Here is a 17,820-nt window from a genome sequence, read left to right on the forward strand (position 1 = left end):
GGAGATTTACAGCTATGGTGCTGGGCATGAGAAGCGGTGCCAGCATTTCGCTGCTCTAGGGGAAGACCCACAACCCATAGTGGAGCTCGCTGCCGTGTTGGAAGGGCTGCGGGCGGCGGGCAAGCCCACCTGGCAGAGCTGCGGCGGGGACCTCCCTGCACAAGGCAGCCCCTCTGCACCCTGTGGCATCCTCCTCGGCAAAGGATGGAAACCCGTTGTTGAAGAGAGGCAAAAAAGCTTTATCTAACGCACTGAAGATGGGGCAAGGCAGGTGCTTTGCAAGTGCAGACCTCGTCATCAGGCACTCTTGCTTGGATCGTCATTGTCCTTGCCTGACTTTGGCAAGGAGCAAGGCTCTTCCCGTACCCTCTGGGTCGGAGCAGAGCATCCGCCGTCCCGGTCTGTCCGGCAGAGCGGGCAGGGGAGCTGGGCAGGGGAGGAGGGCAAAGCCCGTGGGCTGGGTGGGCAGTGCCGTGGTGTTACCCACTGAGCACCGTCTCCTCCTCCCGGCACCGCGCTGGTGGGTGAGCCGAGGGTGAAGGTCGCTACAATTGTGGTCTCCGTAACGGCAGGGGATAAAGAGTGCAAAATGAGCTTTAGTTTTGTAACATTAATTTTTTTTTATTAAGAAGACAGATATCTTATAGTACTTCTTTTCCTTTGTAAAAATGGTATACATGAACCAATACAAAATGTGAATGGGAGCAGATGGATATGTATTTTCTTACATTGTAACATCTTCCATGGACACCTTAAAACAGAACTGGCCTAAGGGGAAAAAATAAAAAGGCCAGGTGAATAAAGAACAAGGTTGTTTATCATCAGTTCTGCGTCCTTCATTTGTAATACTCCTTTAAACAAGGTTGTTCTTTCTTCACACTTCAAAATCCTAATGATCTAAAGCTGTACAAAGTAATACTCAACAATACATTTCAAACAGTGCACTGTATACTGAAGAAAAAATACATAAACCAATATACAACTAAAATTCGTAATCTCCTGTTTTTTATCCTGTTTTTTTTTTTTTTTTTTTTCTTTTTTTCCAATGTGTGGGGCCGAAATTTTGCAATCTACCTGAGACGGAAAACACCAATCAAAACACATGAACCTGAGACATGTCAACATTGTAAGTCAAAGTTACATCGGTAACACTGCACTACGGTACACTTCCAAAACAAAGATGGGCTGCTCAAAACCAGGATGCCGATCCCGTGACCGATGACGGGTAAAAAAGCCCCCCCGAACTCCAACATGCTGACTGCTTCTCACCATGATGTGGTTTGGCAATGGTGCTGAAGGCTCAGAAAAGAGCTGCGCTCGACAAAATTTGCTCGGAAAAAAAGGGTATTTCTGCGAGGTTCTGCTCACAAGAAGGGGAAAGACGGAATACTGCTGGAGAATGGACTCGCTCTCTGCTGTCAGGCCATCCTATTCCCAAAGGACTCCCGCATTGTAATGGTTCTGCCAAAAACAACAATAAAAAAAAAGAAAAAAACCCCAACCCGCACGAAAACACTCCCCCCGAAACCCCTAAAAAAACCCCAACCTGACACTAAGATTAATGCTTCCCTTAAATAAATCAGCATACATTTTCCACATAAACACAGTAAAAAAAAGTATCGCTCGAAATCCAAGATTACTCACCAAAAAAAAAATTCAGCATGTATCATTTTAATACCGGCTTCTGATTGCAGTCTGCTACCTGTCACTTGCGATTCTAATTGACCTAGATTCTCCTTTTCACCTATGGCTTTGTAAGTCAGTTAGCACTGTCATTTTAGCACGAATTCCCACGTTTTACTTAGCGGGTAGAAAAAAAGGCAGTTTTGCTTGTCCGGCTGCTCTCCGGGTCTCCGCTCCAGCACGCGCTGGGGAAGGGGGGGAGGCGTTTAACCCGCCGCGTCCTGCAGCTGCAAAAGGAGGGGAGAGGACGACCAAAGCTGGGGGCTCGCAGCCTCCCACCCCCTGGCAGGGCTTCGCCTTCTCTAGCAAAGCAGGGAGAGGTCGGCCCAGGCAGGGAAGCGGGACGGGAGCGGCGTGCAAGGCAAAGGGCCAGAGCCAAAGTCCCTCCCGAGCCCGGCTGGGAGCAGTCCCCAGGCCCGCAGGGCCCGAAAGGTGGGCTCAGCATCCCTCCCGGGAGGATGACCCCCCGGTCCTGCTTCCCTGCCGCCAAAGAGCACCTTTGCCGAGCTCCAGCCTATTTCCTAGTCGCCGCCATCGAAAGCACCTGAAACACGGGCAGCCACAAACGGGTTCTCGCCGTTTGTTCATCCAAGCCTTTACGACGATAGAAGGAATGGGACATGGGCACACTGAACTGCAAGCTACGAAATCTAAAATGTGCTGGTTCTCTTCCGATGAGCTCGAGTTCTGAACGGAAAACGGTGACGAGAGAAAGAAAGAGAAACACCTTCAAAGAAACCCACCTACTCCAAGGGGTCGCAGCAGGCAACTCCGGAAACAGAACAGGGAAGGGGAAACGAAGAGCCACAGAAACCCGAAGGGAACTAATGCACAGAAGCCCCTCTTCTTCCCAGCCTCCCCCCGACCCGAACGAACAGAAATTAAACAAGGCACAGAATCTTCTGCAAATGACTTCACTAAACTAAATCCAAGCTGGACTTGGCCAAAAAAAGGAAACCCAAACAAACTGAGGTGTCGAACAGCAGAGTGTACTTTACGAGGAATATTTTTACACAGCAAATCCCGGACCCTCCCAGCCTCACGACTCTCCACCCAGTTGCTTTTTTTTCTTTAAAAAAAAAGACACAAGCTGGTTGCAACTTCCAATATCACTGTCTCTTTAGCATTTAAATAGGGCCAGTAGTAACCGTCCACGGTTGGACACCTCACAGAAACCAAGGCTGCTCTAGATGAAGTACTCTTTCTTTTCTTCGGAGTTGTTTTGTCCCCCTTCTGCATTGATGATGGCTGTGTCTGCGTCGGCCGCATCATCTGCTCCTTTGGCTTCGTGAGTGAAGTATGTACCTGGAAGGGAAGCAGGAGGTTGCATGACTCGTCGGAGGTCTCTGCAAGGTGCTCAGAGCGTGAGCAACGAAGCCGTGAGCGGAAAGGGAAAAAAAAACCCCAAAATGTAAAACACGAAAATACTAGGCTGGGCATGAAAAAAATAATGCCAGCAACAAGCCAGGCTGATGCCGCCCAGTGTGGGAGCTCCCTGCTTCGGCTCCTCCAGGAGCAGCCGGTGCTGGAGACCCCCAGGGCTGACCACGCACCGGACACCGATGTCCCTGCTCTGACCGGTGACGGCGCGTAGCTCCCTGCTGTGTCTTACTTGGAAAAGAAATTAAGTCACAACCATTTCCCCCTCCCAGAAGTGCACAACTATTGGTAAAATTGCATTTTATATGCTTTACCTAAAGGAGACAAATCTTTCACCCCCACTTTCTCTCCCTGCTAATGCGCTTTAGGTGGTGGTTTTTTTTTTTTTTCCCTTTTGCCTCTTGCCTCAACGTTATTCACTCCATCCCGGCTGCGGTTGTGACCAGCCTCTCATCCTCTGTCAGCTTTTCCACATATACTAAATCAAGCTCAGGTCAATCAGGTTTTGCAGAGTGACTTCCAAATTTCAGTTTTAAGTTGCGTGCTGATGTGCTGGCTGCAAGCCTCGGGGCCAAGGCCAGCTGAGCTGGTGTAGCTCCGTGCATCGTTATACACGGTGACTGCCTGTAATACCCGGGACTGTAACAGGAGGTAGTGGGCAATGGAGCTCTTTGTGAAGAGCCAAGCATGCCCCATGATGTGAAACGCTGCTCCCGAAAGAGACTATACCTCGTTTGTCAGGTATCCTGCTGCCAAGGTGCCTTGGAAGGGATGGTGCCTCCGCCAGCACCGGCACCTGTAAGCCTCAGCAGCGGCACGTTGGGTTAACTCTGTGTCTGGGGTAAACTGCTGTCCTCCTGTTCTAAGCCCCAGGTGCACAGAACATCGGTGGGCTGCTCCAGCCTTCCTCCTTCCCCCAATTCAAAGGGCTTTCGAGAGACATTCTTCCAGAGTAACAAAGGGGTCTCTCGCGTCAGACAGGACAACATCACGAGCAAAGAGACACACGTGCCGTGTCCTCTCATTTTCCAGTTTCGGTCTTTGTCTTACCTTTATGTCTGGCAAAATATCGCCCTAAAATGATGAGCAGGCAAAGCATTGCAAACACGACCACGGCCACGACGCCACCAACCACCGCATGGTCCACGCTCCGTATCGCCCCTTCCTCACCTGCACGAGAATCTGTTGAGATCAGAAGAGGAATAAGAATTTGGGACTTAATACAATGCACTCTGAAGGTTCTGGCTGCAGCTGCTCTCTGGATTGGAAAAGCCACCCTTGCGCTCTCAAAAGGAAATGGGGTAAAGCACGGAGCTATCTAGACAGATGAGTTCGGGCACGGGACCTTTGTCTGGAGCCGAACTGATCTGGCCGCTCAACTTGCAAGGTGTTTTCCACTATAAGCAGCAGCACTACGACTATGCACGTGGAAGACAACTGGGAGAGGGAGAGGAGAGGAGAGATGGGAGTCGGTGGTGGGTACCTGTTTTGGGCAATTTCCCTAGAATGCTCCCCAAATTTCAACCTCCCCAGGGGATGGGGGCACAGGGAATAGCAGTATGATATGGGAATATGAATCGTTAGCTCTGCAGAAACATCATGAACAAGTGCCCTGCTGAAAATATGTCAACTTCAGCCCAAAAAATTCCTTGACCAAAAACCAACCGGCCCAGCACGGTCAATGAGTTTGCAGCCGTCCTCTCCCCCAACCCAACAAGATTATGTCATTAAACACAACCTTTGCTGTTCAATGCAGTCCACGACATCCAGAGACACAACCTCTTAACCCAAACTATAAAAACCTCTTCAAAAGCAGATAGAGAGCAATAATGGTACAGTGCCTCCAATGGCTTTATTTTGTTTATTTAACTCCTCACCTTACAATTAGTTTTCTTTTATAAGTGCCTCTCCCTTAGGATGCCGTCACTCAGGAGAGGAATGACTTATTTGGTGGAGGAACAACTCCGAAATGAACCCAGAATGAGCTATAGCCATGTAAAATGAATGTATAGCAGTGTAAACAATTTTAATTTAGGAATGCAGCTACATCAACCCTCACTGCAATCCTAATGGCAACTGGGATTTATAACGTAGTAAAAAACAATTATTCTCCCGTTGATTAATACATTAACATTTTGGAATAGAAGCTAAACCATTGTCTCTTTTTTTTATTGAGTCAAGCGCGACACCTCCATTAAAATGATTTACTGGCCATACCTTACAATTTAAGCACAGCAGCAACAGAAACAGTAAAAATCTTTTAACTTTACATGATTTGTGAAGTCATATGTGAAGGATTTACCATTTAAATCTTTCACTACAAGAAGCACACGGCCTATAAATCTGTCCTGCATGCAGTTGCCCAGACACCTAAGAGAAATGCGTTTTGCCAGGAAGACTGAGAGTGCAAATGCAAGTCAATTTTTAAGAAAGATTTATCTCCGTCTCCCTCCAAAGAACAGAGCAAATCTCTGAAGCCTCCACCTCTAATAATATTTGAAGTTTATCGATCAAGCGTACAGATCCGTGACAGCTAAAGGTAATGGTGCTCTTTTGAGCTGCAACCTGATACAAAGCTTTCGAGCAGCAGCCCGGGATTTACACTTTCTATCGATATTTCCAATTCTGCTTCAAGATTAAGGACTGAGGGACCTAAGTAAATAACTCGTGACTGAGAGCACCATAAAGCGCCTTTTAATTAAAACAATTTAAGAAAAAACCCTGCCAGTGCTTCTTGGAGTAACTTCCAAAAAGCAGGAGCTCAGTCAGGTACAGGCAGTGGGACGCCTGGGCTGATTTGGGTCAGGGTGAGGGGCATGTTAAGGGATGCAACAGAGAGCAGCCCATCAGCGCCATGATCAGAAAGTCCCTTTCATCAGCTTAGCTGATAAGCTAAAAACTGGGGCCAAAAAAGATCCCCCTGCAAACCAAAAGCAACCCCTGCCACATCATCTACATCCCAGTCATTTCACTGCGGTAAGAGCATACCAGAGGAATCTGAGAGCGCGTTAAAGGGAGGGACTTTCTACATCATCTCCAGCAGGAACAGCCCGTACTGTGAACACTTCCCTGCATTTGCTGCTTTGGCAAGCAGCCGAACATCCCTGCTTGCCGATGGGAAAAATGCCCAGGGAAGCGCAGCAGTGTGCCAAGCAGACCACCTCTCCTGGGCAAAGACTCTGTTGGCTGCCCAGAACAGCAGCTGGGGAAAAATCAGCAATCCTGGTTGTTCTGGGTAGCTACCGCTCAAACACAGCCTTCCCACTGCTGCTTGTAGCTCGGTTAATCTGGGCCTTTAAGGACTTAGATCTCTGTAAAGCAAACGAACCCAGCTCATCCGCTGGAGCAGCTGCTTTAGACAAGTTCCACTCCATTTTTTTTTTTTTTTTTTAAGAAACTTAGCACCCAGTTCCACTCGGCTGCACTAAGGAGGAGACAGCAGCATCCCAGACTGGGAGGATGAATGTCTTGTTGACATCTGGAACAGCTGAGGGGAACAAACACACTGAGTTATGGCTCTATAATGTGCTTTGAGCAGGATTTTGCATCAAGAGGCATTTTTTTGTAATCACCATCAATTAAAGTTCTGGAAAGACAAAACCTTGGTGTGCTCCTCCTGGCAGCAGCAGCCGCCGTGCTGTCACACCGACCTGCAGCTGCAGAGCCAGCAGAGATGGGTTACTGGAAACTGTGCCGAAGCCTCGCACCCAACACATCCGTCATGGCTTCCCTTCCATTTGCAATCAAGTTGAGAGCAGGGAGACAGTGTTTCCCCAAGAAGGGACTTTTGCATAAAATGTGGCAAACTGTTCTGGCCAGAGTTATGATTTCGTCTACTGGGACAAGCAGGGCCATTTTTCTTAATTATTTCTGTTAAAAAAGACCTCTGCGAGGTGCCAGCCGCAAGTTTATTTTATGATGTGCATGGCTACATAGCTCAGCTTCAAGCTTGCACACTATGTAAAAATTAAATCACTTCTGAGGATGTCTAGTGGTTGCAAACCATCTAATATCAAGTCTGTGAGGCAGCTGACAGCGGTCTTAACTTGAAAGGTCATATATTGATATTTGTATTAGATCAGCAAGTAAAAGGAACAGCTCTTCTGCAAATGCGCGGGACGGGGATTCCCCAGCAGTGCTGTGTGCCTTAATTGCAGCAGCACTGCCCGACGACAAAAGAGATTCACGTGCTGACTTTCGCTCCTAACAACTTTTGACCTCAAGGCTACTCTATGGGGCAGAGCGATGCTGTGGCACACATACAGCCTGCTGCAGGCTGGGATCGTGGCATGGCTTGCTGGCGACAGGGAGCGAGAGCCTGCCAGCTCTGGGGACCTGCAGTAACATCCTAAACTCACCTCTGCAGGTGAAACGGGCAGGAGGACTGTCTTACAATAAATATGCCACATTTACAGGCATTAAAACACTTTGACTTAGCAAAATCAAATCTGCCTTGTATCTTTTCTGTGTTGCATCTATTTGCTCTCCAAAGAGAACTACTGACAATTTTTAAGAGAAACTCAAATCTTTGATAGGAATTTTTTAGGCCTCTCACGTATTTTTTCTTCTTTTTAAACAGGAAAGTAAAAGCGAGACACCTTGAGAGGCCAGAGACCACGACCTCCACAGCAAAGTCAGCGATGCCTGCAGCACTGCTAACGCTGCTTTCTCGCTCCAACTCTTAAATAAAGCTCTCCAGCGATGGAACTTCCCTAGGCAAGCTATTCCAGCGCCATCCCCTTTGCTAGATAGTGCTCCCTCAACACCTCCTCTCCACCTCATCTTCGACATCTCATCAAACCCCATATGCTCCAAGGTAGTTACCCATGGTCAACCCAGTTCTGCCTTCCAGCACAGAAGGCAAGGCAAAGCCAGCAGCTTTGGAGCTTTTGGACAGAGCCCGTCTCCAGCAATTGTGGACACTGCTCCAAGCGAATCAGTTTGTACACTGTCAGTATGAAAGTGGCTGTTTCATTTTCTGTCACTCTTTACTTCTTTGGCAATTAAAAAAAAGTGTCGGGTCTACGGAGGAAGGAATCATTCCCTAAATTTGTGCCAAGGAGAGACTTGACCTTAAGAACCGGAATCTGCTTTAAAATGCTTTCTCCAATTCACAAGCTATTCCTGCTTCATATCTATGATTAAAAAAGAAATCACAACTTTATTACTGAAGAGGGAACAGACGAGATGGCAGGAACTGACAAAATGCCACATTATTTGCTAATCCTAATATGTTATTCTTCCTCAAGATTTGCTTTTCTCAGCACCAATTCAATTATAGATGCTACAAATCCTTCTGACATTTAATTCCCTCTTGTCAGAGAGTAGTAAATGTATACATGCAGAGCTTTCCCATTAAGATGTTAATATATATTGGAGCATGCTGGCCTTTAAATCGAATAGTCAGAATTTTTCTATTAGGGTTTTGTTCCTGGTTTGCTTGTGGTTTTTTTGTGGGTGGGAGTGGAAGGAGGGAGGGAAGAGCAAGGAAAGGTGCAGACGTCGCTGCATGTTGTTCACAACATGCACACCTACGTGGCTACTCTGCAGCTACTTTGCACCTCAGCTGAACCTAATTTTGTGGGGTGGTGCTTTGCTTGATACCAAAGCACCTTAAAGGAAAACTGCAGCGATAATGGTACAATCCCCTTGCAGTAACTGAATATGTACAGAAAAAAAATCACTTTTTCTTTTAAACTGCTGTGACGCCTCCCCCAAGAGAACAGTACGGTTGTGCCCTGCAGTAGAGGGATGCCACAATTTTATATCATGTAGCACTGAACTCATCTGCGTGAGATGCAGACCTATATACAGCAGCAGAGAGCACCATAGTCCCATTTCAAGTGGTGGCCAATAAAAGACTTTGGTGGCTTTAGATTAGTTTTTGCTTATTATTTTGACCAACTGCTCACCTAATTGACAAAAAAGAGATTATACCACTTGAACGTGAACCCTGAAGTTTTCCTTTAAACAAAAAGTGCAATTCATGAAACGGTAGGTAGACAGAAAAGAAAGGCATTTTTTTTGACTGGTTCCTACTTGTCACCACACTAACGGAACTTATTCTGAGAGTCAGGAGTAAGACGTAGCAGATGTTCAGTTGGTTATCTTCCATGGAAGTATTGTCAACTAACATCTGCATTTTAAACCTGGAGGTTCTTAGCTATAGGTTTTTTTGCGGGGGGAGATGCTTTTTAAAAAATAAATGTGTTAACGATCACAAGCTTTCTAACATTTTTGCAGATGTAATTGTTTAAAAATAGCTTTCTGTGGACTGTCTCATGAGTATGAAAAAAGCTGGCAGATTTTAATAGCAATATCCTAACAATGTGGGTCAGCGCTTACAGCAAGGTTTAGCAGATGGAAGACTTTTCTCCTCCCAACTACTCAAAAAAAATGTTCCACTCAAATCTGTTTTAACGAGGCCTCAAAATACACACATATCAATCTATCTATCCATCTCTATGTATACTTTAGCTTCCACTCTTTTTGTAAGTGACAGCATCTCAAGATTAAGAGAAAGACTAGGTTGGACCTGGCTGGCTGTACTAGCTAGTATTTTAAATCTCAACTATACCCACTCTAAAAGCTTCAGACCTATCAGGGTCAAAGCACTTTTAACTTCAGTGGTCAGCCAGTTATCAGAATTGGGCCCCGTAAAGCTCAAAAAGCCAGGTTTGGGATGGCCTTTGTGAAGGGAGCCCTCTGCACGCACAAGCATCCTCAAGTGCCCGAAGGCCGCGGCTCCTTCCCGTGACCTCCTGCATCAGAGCTGCCCGGCCCCAGGGCTGAACTTGGCACCCAGCCTTTCCGTCGCTTCTAGCACTAGTCCTGGGATCATTACTACTTCAAAGGGTGTCTCTCACCACCTTCCTGATGTGCTCCAGCACTGTTGCCTATTAAGGCTCTCCATCTCCCAATACCAGAGGCGTGAAGCAAATGCAGCCTTTGGAAATGTAGCTGATCCCATTTTGACTTGGGTAAGTGCGTGTTTTGATCCAACACCTGCTGCGTGGGTGCTCCTGGCTCCTCTCCTTGCTCCTCACCTTCCTTCCTGCTTTACGTTTTCTAAGCCAATGCTTTGTAACAGTTTGGGGTATCTCTGAACAGCCCTAAACTTGTTCTACGCACATTTGTGCTGTAAAAGCAGAAAATTGATGGAGATTTTTGTGAAAACATAGCATAGACGTTACTTTTGGCATATTTGGATTTATTGCTGCACTCCCACAAAAATTTATCTTCTATTGCTGGGTGCAAATTAATTTCAAGCTCTTGATGGAGGACAACGCAGGCTGAATTTGCATGTATGCATATGTGAGTTTATACCCACGAACTCCATTGACAGAAGCTACTGTGCTTCCCAGAGGTTAGCATAACATCTGCCTCAAGGCAGGGAAAAGAAAACCTCCATCAATTTCTCTGAAGAATTCCTAACTTGGCGACCTTTTCTGGGCACGTTGTAGGTGCTAATGGCCTTAAGTCACGTGTGTGCATCTGAAAAACTGGTAGCCAGCTATCCCTCTTTCCTATGAGGCGGGAAACTGAAAGGTAGCACTAATGTTTCCTCATGGAATTTGCAGTTAATTCTTTTGTGGAAGAAGTTTTTCAAATGATGGAGCAGCACTAGAAGTTGGGGTTGGTGGGGGGTGCTGGTGGGCAGGGCTGGGGGAAGAACGGGCTGTCGTTATTTCAGAAACACTATAAAACACTTATCCCCGATGTGGGAGGACAGAAATCACTGCCTGTGTATGACAGGATGAGCAATAACATTATTCATTACTATATCGCGGCATTAAGCCTGCTACCCCTACTCTACTTTATTGATGGACTGTTAAAGAGTAGCGTTAACCCGTTTGTCGTATTGTAATTGAATTTGGTCTAATTTAAGCCAGAGAAATGCGAGAAGTTCATCCTTCTTCAATCAATAGGCTCCCCTTCAGTGACCTGTTTCAAGATCGCTTCATAAAAAATAATGTGCTTTGTTTTAATAAATTTCATGGCTGGAACAGGTGCTCAGTGCTTCTTGGCTCTTTCTCCAGACCCCTCTCTGCTAGAAAATGGAGCCCCACTCGCAATCGATAGCAATTGATTCATCAGCATCCCCCCTGAACAAAGGTGCTAATCAGGTTTTGATTAGTTAATCAAACCCCATGTGAAGGCTACATGGGGCCGTCTTGATTGTTCCCTATTCTACAAGAGGTGTACCAATGCTCTCGAGCAAAGCAGAAAGCCCGCACTGCACCAGAGGGGACTGGGATACAGCTGTGCTGAATGTGGGTAACCGGATTACTACCATCAGAGCACACAGCAGTGTGTATATACGTCTCTCTCCCTCTCTCTCCGCATGTTTGTGCATACGCACGCTCACAAATTTATAGGAGTTTGCCCTAGTGATCCCCAGCACTGCAGGAATTCCATCTGTAAGACTGTGTCGGGCTGGACAAGCACTGCAGCAGAACACGAAACCCCACGCTGCAGGAGCACATGGCCAACCCTTTCTGTGCCCTGGGCTCTCTGTACACGAGGAACCAGAGGAGGTTTGCGAGTGGCACGGACACACACAGCTCAACCAGGAAAAGCGAACACAGCTCTGGAAACTAGCTACCTGGACGGAAGGCAAGGGATGCATTACTTAATTGCACAGTTGGCAGAGCCTCCGTTGAAGCATTTAGCGGGACAGGAGTACCTGAAAGGAACAGCACACTGAGCAAACACCGCGGGAGCACCAACGCGTTCAGCATACCACGATCCGCCCGGGGCATGGGCAAGCACCCCTGCATCCCCATGTGCTCGTGGGTCGCTCCTGAGGGCAACTAGTGCCCAGTCCCGCCGGAGCAGAGGGCAGTGTTCCCGATGGAGAGCTCAGCTCCAGCACTCACCTGGACCACCCATCTGACAGGCCAAATGTGACGAGCCCAGTCCGCAAAGGGGATCTTATTTGAGTTTCCCGGGAGCCTGGGCATGGGTGATGGGATGGAGGGCAGAGTTTTGTTTGTAGGAGACAATGGCCTGGGGCTCTTTCTCTAGTGACACTGGCATATTTGACTTGGTATGATTACCCTTTGGGTGTACGTAAGTAACCAAGAGAGCAACAGGCAAACATTTGAAATTCTTAGGGGGAAAAAAACCCCAATCAGTAGTCAAAATGGATGCTCCAAAATGGGTGTATGGTAGCACACAAAGGGTGCATGCTCATCTGCTTGCTGTGGGCAGCAGCTGTGCTCGCACTGCATTCTGTAAAGTTTGGGGGCAATTTGGATTTGCGTTCGCGATTCAGAAAAAGGGCCACATTGAGCTATATACTTGGGAGAAGGCACTAGCCATTCAACACGGTCACAGCTTCTTGGTGGCGTGCTGCAGGTGGCTGCGCCGCTGGCACCGCCCAGGGACAGAGGCGCTGGAGGGAAAGGCAGGCCTGCTAGCAGACACCCATTTTGAGGAATTCCTTTGTGGAATTGTTTCCCGTTCTCTTCTTCATTCACCAGAAGGTGTATTTTTCTTTAAAAAATACAAATTGAAAAAGCAATAAAGCTTGTCAGAGCAAAACAATTATTTCCCATCCACATCGTGATATTCAACAGACACCTAGTACTTCTTACCTATGAGATCTGGCCCAGGCCTGCAATAACAATTATTAGTATTGCTCAGGAGTTAGAACACATACTGAATTAATCAATCATTTCTAACCTCTTGGCCAAAGCATACCTATAGTGGCTTACAGGAAGAGATGCTGCCGATTTGATGGGGTAAAAGGCAAGCGTTTTACGGAACGAGCTGAGGACTCGGGGGTTTGCTTTTTTGGTGTTAGTGTTTGCTCCATATTCAAACCCCCAAAGGGAACAGCGCTGGACCACAACCCTCTGGGGCAGGGCTCTTGCCAAGGAGGTGGCAGAGGACGGTGGTCCTGCCCCACAGCCAAGCGCCGGGGCCCGTCCCTGCTGCGCTGCCCGCTCTGGGCATCTTTACCGTGCGATACAGCCGGCCGGCACTTGGCCTCGGAGACCGCTCGCAGCGGGCAAAATGAGCCTGCGGAGATGCTCCGAGAAGCGGGAGACAAAAAAAAAATCCAGTGAATTTCTGAAAACGCTTCGAAACACTGTGGCAAAACATGAAGATCAGAGGTTTAGACGATGCTTGTACCGCTGACAGGACCCCTGTTTTGAATATACCAACTGCATCTGCCGAAGATGCTTTTATTTCTTAATCTGGATTAGCGGTAATTTGCAAGGACCAGCTCTAAGGATGTATTTATGTAACTTCCAGTCCAGTGTGGATGAAAAGAGGTTCAAACCATTTACTTGGTTTTGACTCGGCTGATAAAGCAGTTACCTCCTTTTTAGCCCCAGTTTGATGCTTGTATTATGAGAAATCACCAAGCAGCCGAGATTTAGCACTGGGTGTGTTTTTTAAAGACGGTTTCGCACAATACACCAGAGCTGAGCGTTTTACAAACATAAAGTTTCAACTCAACTGGTCTCCAAATTAGTGTTCAAAAAGTTACAGCACAGCAGCTGGGAGGCAACCTGAAATGGGAAGTCTTGCCGCTCTGCACACCTCCAGCCCCGCTTTCAAGGGTGCCACGCAGAAATGGGTGCCCAAATCAAAAAAAAGGGAGGAAAATCCCAACAGAAAACAGCGGACAGCCAAGCTGCGAGACCGTGCACTGGAGGAATGGCTACGTCACAGCAACTATACAATGCAACATGGCCAAGATGCAGAAATCAGAGTGGAACCAGTATCTAGCGTAGAAGAGCAGTGGTTTACCTATGTACTAGCCCTTACCTGAGAGATCCCCATAGTCCAGCTCCTCTGCCGAATTGGGCAACTGAGTAAAGCCTTACAAGTAAAAACAAACTCATTTTTCTCTGCGTTTCTCGAGTGACAAAAAACAGCACACTTAAGAACTGAGGATGAATTTCTTGGGGGGAAAAAAATAATGCGTCAATCACTTGCCCCCGTCTGCCGGTTTGGGCAGAGTAACTTGTATGACAGAATTGCAATGATTTCCTTTATTACAGACAGAAACATTCCTCAGTCTACACTGTTGGCACACAAAACATGGAATCAAAATCACTCATTCATAACAGCATGCAAAGACCCCCAAACTCTGTCTTTTAGTCACCGGGGGGCAACTTCCCAATTTAGCCCAGTTTGATTTCGGTTCTGTATACACAGAGCAATGTAAAATTTTCTTCCAATTTTCCAAAGTTCAATCTGTTTTTTGGTCATGTTGACAAGCCCGGCAATTTATCAAGTAGCGAATATTGCGGATCACATTTCAAAACTGTAAGGCATCTGTACGTGCAGACTGCGGGCTGTATCTTCTGCAAAAAAATCAGACAAAAACTGTTTTTCTAATTTTCCCAAGTTTGATGCATTTATGGAAAAAGTATCTATCCTCAAAGCTGATAAAGCAGTTAGGCGAGACATGTTCTCGTGGCCACAGAAGGCAGCCAATGCTGTGTGTCAAGCTGTTATTTCCTATTTTGTTTGAGAGTTTGAGAAAACATTGAGGGGTCCAAAGGAGGGCAATGCGTCTAGTTGAGTGAACTTCTCAGCACAGGCTACAGGGCAAAACGGTGTCTGGAGGTCACAGAGATTGAGCTATTTAAATGAGGGATAGTACAGCATTGCTATTCAAGGCTGGTACTTGCGATAACTTACTCTTGCTGCTGGCTGCTAAAGCAAGTGCATTATCGAAGGGGAAAAAAAAAAAAATCCCATGAAGATACACCACCATCACCGGTCATTTGGAAACCTGGCATTGTAAGCTCGCAGGCTGGTAAAAATGCTGACTTTCTTTTAAACAGCAAAGATCGTAATGCAGTATAGTCGATGTACAGGCTGTCCCCCATTGGAAAGCAGCGAGCAACACATATGTATATATCTATAATGCCGCTCCTTCAAAATAAAAGTAATTTTCAGTGACTGTTTTTTAAATATATCAAGTCACCTGGAAGCTACAGTCGGAATTATCTTCTGAAGCGGGAAGCCCTTTAGATTAGTGGCAAGACTTTTGTTTGTGCGCCGCTCTCGGATTTCAGGGATTCCCCCTTTTTTCCTATAATACAATATATCAATATAATTACAGTTGACTCACAGAAGCATTGGACATGCAAACCTGGGCTCGGAAGAGGAGCCATTCAACTTTTATCTCTCTGAAATTGCTTCTGTAGAGCCTTCCCTTTCACTTAAGAGGAACTACATTTTCTCAATAATGAAAAAGGGCAACGTTGCATTTTTTATGAAGCAAAAAAAGTCTTTTTCAAAAGAAAATTTAACAATTCGACAACTCCGTGTCTACCTGCATCTGGTATACTTCGAAATGCCACTGAACAGTATTAAAATCTGTTGTGAGGCATTTTAAATACATGATAGATTACTTCTTGATTTTTCTCATTAAACTTTCATATCAGCTATTAAAGCCCCTTCTTTTCACTTCTGATCAGAATGAATTCAGTCTGCCGCAAGTCCTGTTCAATAAATGAAAGCTAACTTTTCACTCGCCTATCATTTCCCTGGCAAATAATAAATCTTGAGAGGGTGCACCCAGCAAGCCGAGCCACCTCTCCTGCAGCCTGACCCAAGTGGGTTAAACAACGACACCAGCACACTGGTTAGTGAGAGATTTCTATCACCGGAGCGCTGCTTTGTACTGCTTCCGGAGCTACCTCCATTTTTTAAGGAAAAGACAATTTCTCTTTCCTATCAAGCTGTAAATAACCAATTAGGGATTTGGCCTTATGCTGCGTACTCTGCGGCGCTGCACAGAGACAGGTGCAGAGAGCTTTGTGATGTTTTATTCAACTGCCCCAAGGACTGGATCTGTAAAATATATTTAGGAATGTTTCTACTACTAGGTGCATTTTTAAGTAGGGCATTTTCAAAAGAAAAAAAGGCAGTGGGACAGGCAAAGCTGCTTGATAATTTCAGTGCAGAAAGTACTGAGGCTTTTTCCTTCTACGCTGTCGCATTTGGCGAGATCTGCAAGCCGAGGAGTGCTCTGGCACGGCTCAGCTTTTTGCTTCAGCCAAGTAAAACCCCTTTTCGGAGACTGAGCGCTATCGGAAAAAGCAACAAGAGCTTAACATGGTAGTGTTAAATGTTCTCGTACAAAACCCTGCTAAGGCTGCAATTAAAAATTCATATGGGCCTTCAGGGAAGAATTTCCAGCTTATAAAATAATTTACCTGCTATATTACGGGCAAGGCATTTTCTTGTCACTCTTCATTCACGACTGGGATGTTTTCCTTATTTTAACCTTCACTCCAGACTTCCTGCTTTGCCAGCTTCAGAAGAGATTTTTTTCACCCTACCTTTTCATGAGGACAAGCAGGAATTCTGCCTGTGCTGAGGCAGCAGCGCCTTCTTTCTGCCTCGGTGGGGGAGCTGAAAAGCAGCTCTGAGCTTCCCCATCGCCGAGCGCATGTACATACATACAGGGCTGCCCAAAGACAGCTACGCAGCAAGCGTCACTCCTCGCAAGGGGCATTGCCCGTGGTCTTGAAAAAGCATTTGGGAGCTATTTAATGCTCTTTGCTTACAACAGGGCGGGGTCAAAATTTGAGAAGAAGTGGTGAAATTAAGTCATGGCTTTTGCTGTAGCAGAAGACCGTCATGTATAAGGTCATGGCTGCTTATACATGTCCTGCTTGTGCAGGGGGCAAAATGCGAGCCAGGCATCTCACCCAAAGGGTTCCCCCAGGGGTAGCAGCCCTACAAAGGCTGAGCTCCCCAGCTGGCCGAGGAGTAGTGGCAGCTGGGAAATTAAAAACTTGGTACGTCAATTTTGAGGGGGAGAGGGGCAGGAAAGAAGAAAAGGAAGGGCATTGCAGAAAAAGTGCTTTCTTTCCAGGTTGAGCAGTGGCAGACTCTCAGAGACATTACTCTCCTGGCTCCACCAAGGTCTGCCCGTATTTCAGCTGCAAATAGGCAGGGAACTGTGATTTCAGCCCCGCTGGCACCCTGACACCATGAAGGGCAAAATGAGAGGGAAGGAGGGCTTAAGCTCGGTAAACCCGGCTTAGTGCGGTGCAGCAGAAGCACAAGCCTTCCTGCCGGCCATGACCATGCTGTTATTGGAGTTCTGGCAATGAACAGTGCAGAGAAAGGAGAAAGGGCATCAGAAAATTTACAGTTAAGCTCTCATTTTTCAACAAAAGAGTTAACAATGTTCGTGCTTTAAGTCACTCATGCATCGCTGCCGTCAACTCCATTCCAGAAGGAAACAGGAATGGCAGGGGCTTTGCTACCGCTTTGACATGCACACACATACAGGACTCCTTCCCCCCCCCCCCCCCCAGTCCTCTAGGATACACTCCAAAAAATTAAATGACTCAAAAATCCTTTCCCCGATTGAAGTATTGTGCTGGTTCCACACTAGCCTTACATTTTGTTTTCTTTGCTATCAATCTCTTTTTGGTTTTTTTTTGTTGTTTTTTTTTGTTTGCTTTTTTGTTTGTTTGTTTGGTTTTTTTTCCTTCCCCCAATTCATTTAAAATTGTTTTTGGAGAAAATCCATTTGGCTGTAGTTCATGCCCATGCATTTCTAGTCATTCACAGACATGCTCACTCCCATCGGACATTGGTAAAAACAAATGGCCAACATACAGAAACACCTGGTATACTCCATACACACTCCAGCAACACAAGCTTGGAAAGAAACCCCAGAGTCTTCACAGGAAAAGCACCCCACAAGGGCAAGCGCAGGGGACTTCAGAACAAACCAGCTGGGTTTTAAGGCAGGAAAGTTTGCGG

At 46.5% G+C, this 17,820-nt stretch overlaps 1 protein-coding gene across 15 annotated transcripts in view; it reads right to left on the minus strand.

Moving 5' to 3' along the window:
• Positions 1 to 595: 595 nt before the first annotated feature.
• The window catches only part of CADM1 (cell adhesion molecule 1), a 171,607-nt gene continuing 154,382 nt past the window's right edge, over positions 596 to 17,820 (minus strand). For 4 of the 15 annotated variants that reach the window (XM_069787890.1, XM_069787879.1, XM_069787876.1 and 1 more), the window contains 4 exons: positions 13,846 to 13,899; positions 11,669 to 11,749; positions 4,114 to 4,245; positions 596 to 2,988 (listed from right to left, as the gene is read on the minus strand). In XM_069787890.1, coding sequence (XP_069643991.1) covers positions 2,870 to 2,988; positions 4,114 to 4,245; positions 11,669 to 11,749; positions 13,846 to 13,899 — 386 coding nt within the window. In that variant the 3' untranslated portion in view covers positions 596 to 2,869. The remainder of the gene's footprint in view (positions 2,989 to 4,113; positions 4,246 to 11,668; positions 11,750 to 13,845; positions 13,900 to 17,820) is intronic. The other 11 variants (XM_069787889.1, XM_069787888.1, XM_069787887.1 and 8 more) reach the window with 5 other exon arrangements.

This window comes from Haliaeetus albicilla, chromosome 7 (assembly GCF_947461875.1).
Source record: "Haliaeetus albicilla chromosome 7, bHalAlb1.1, whole genome shotgun sequence".
NCBI classification, from domain to species: Eukaryota; Metazoa; Chordata; class Aves; order Accipitriformes; family Accipitridae; genus Haliaeetus; species Haliaeetus albicilla.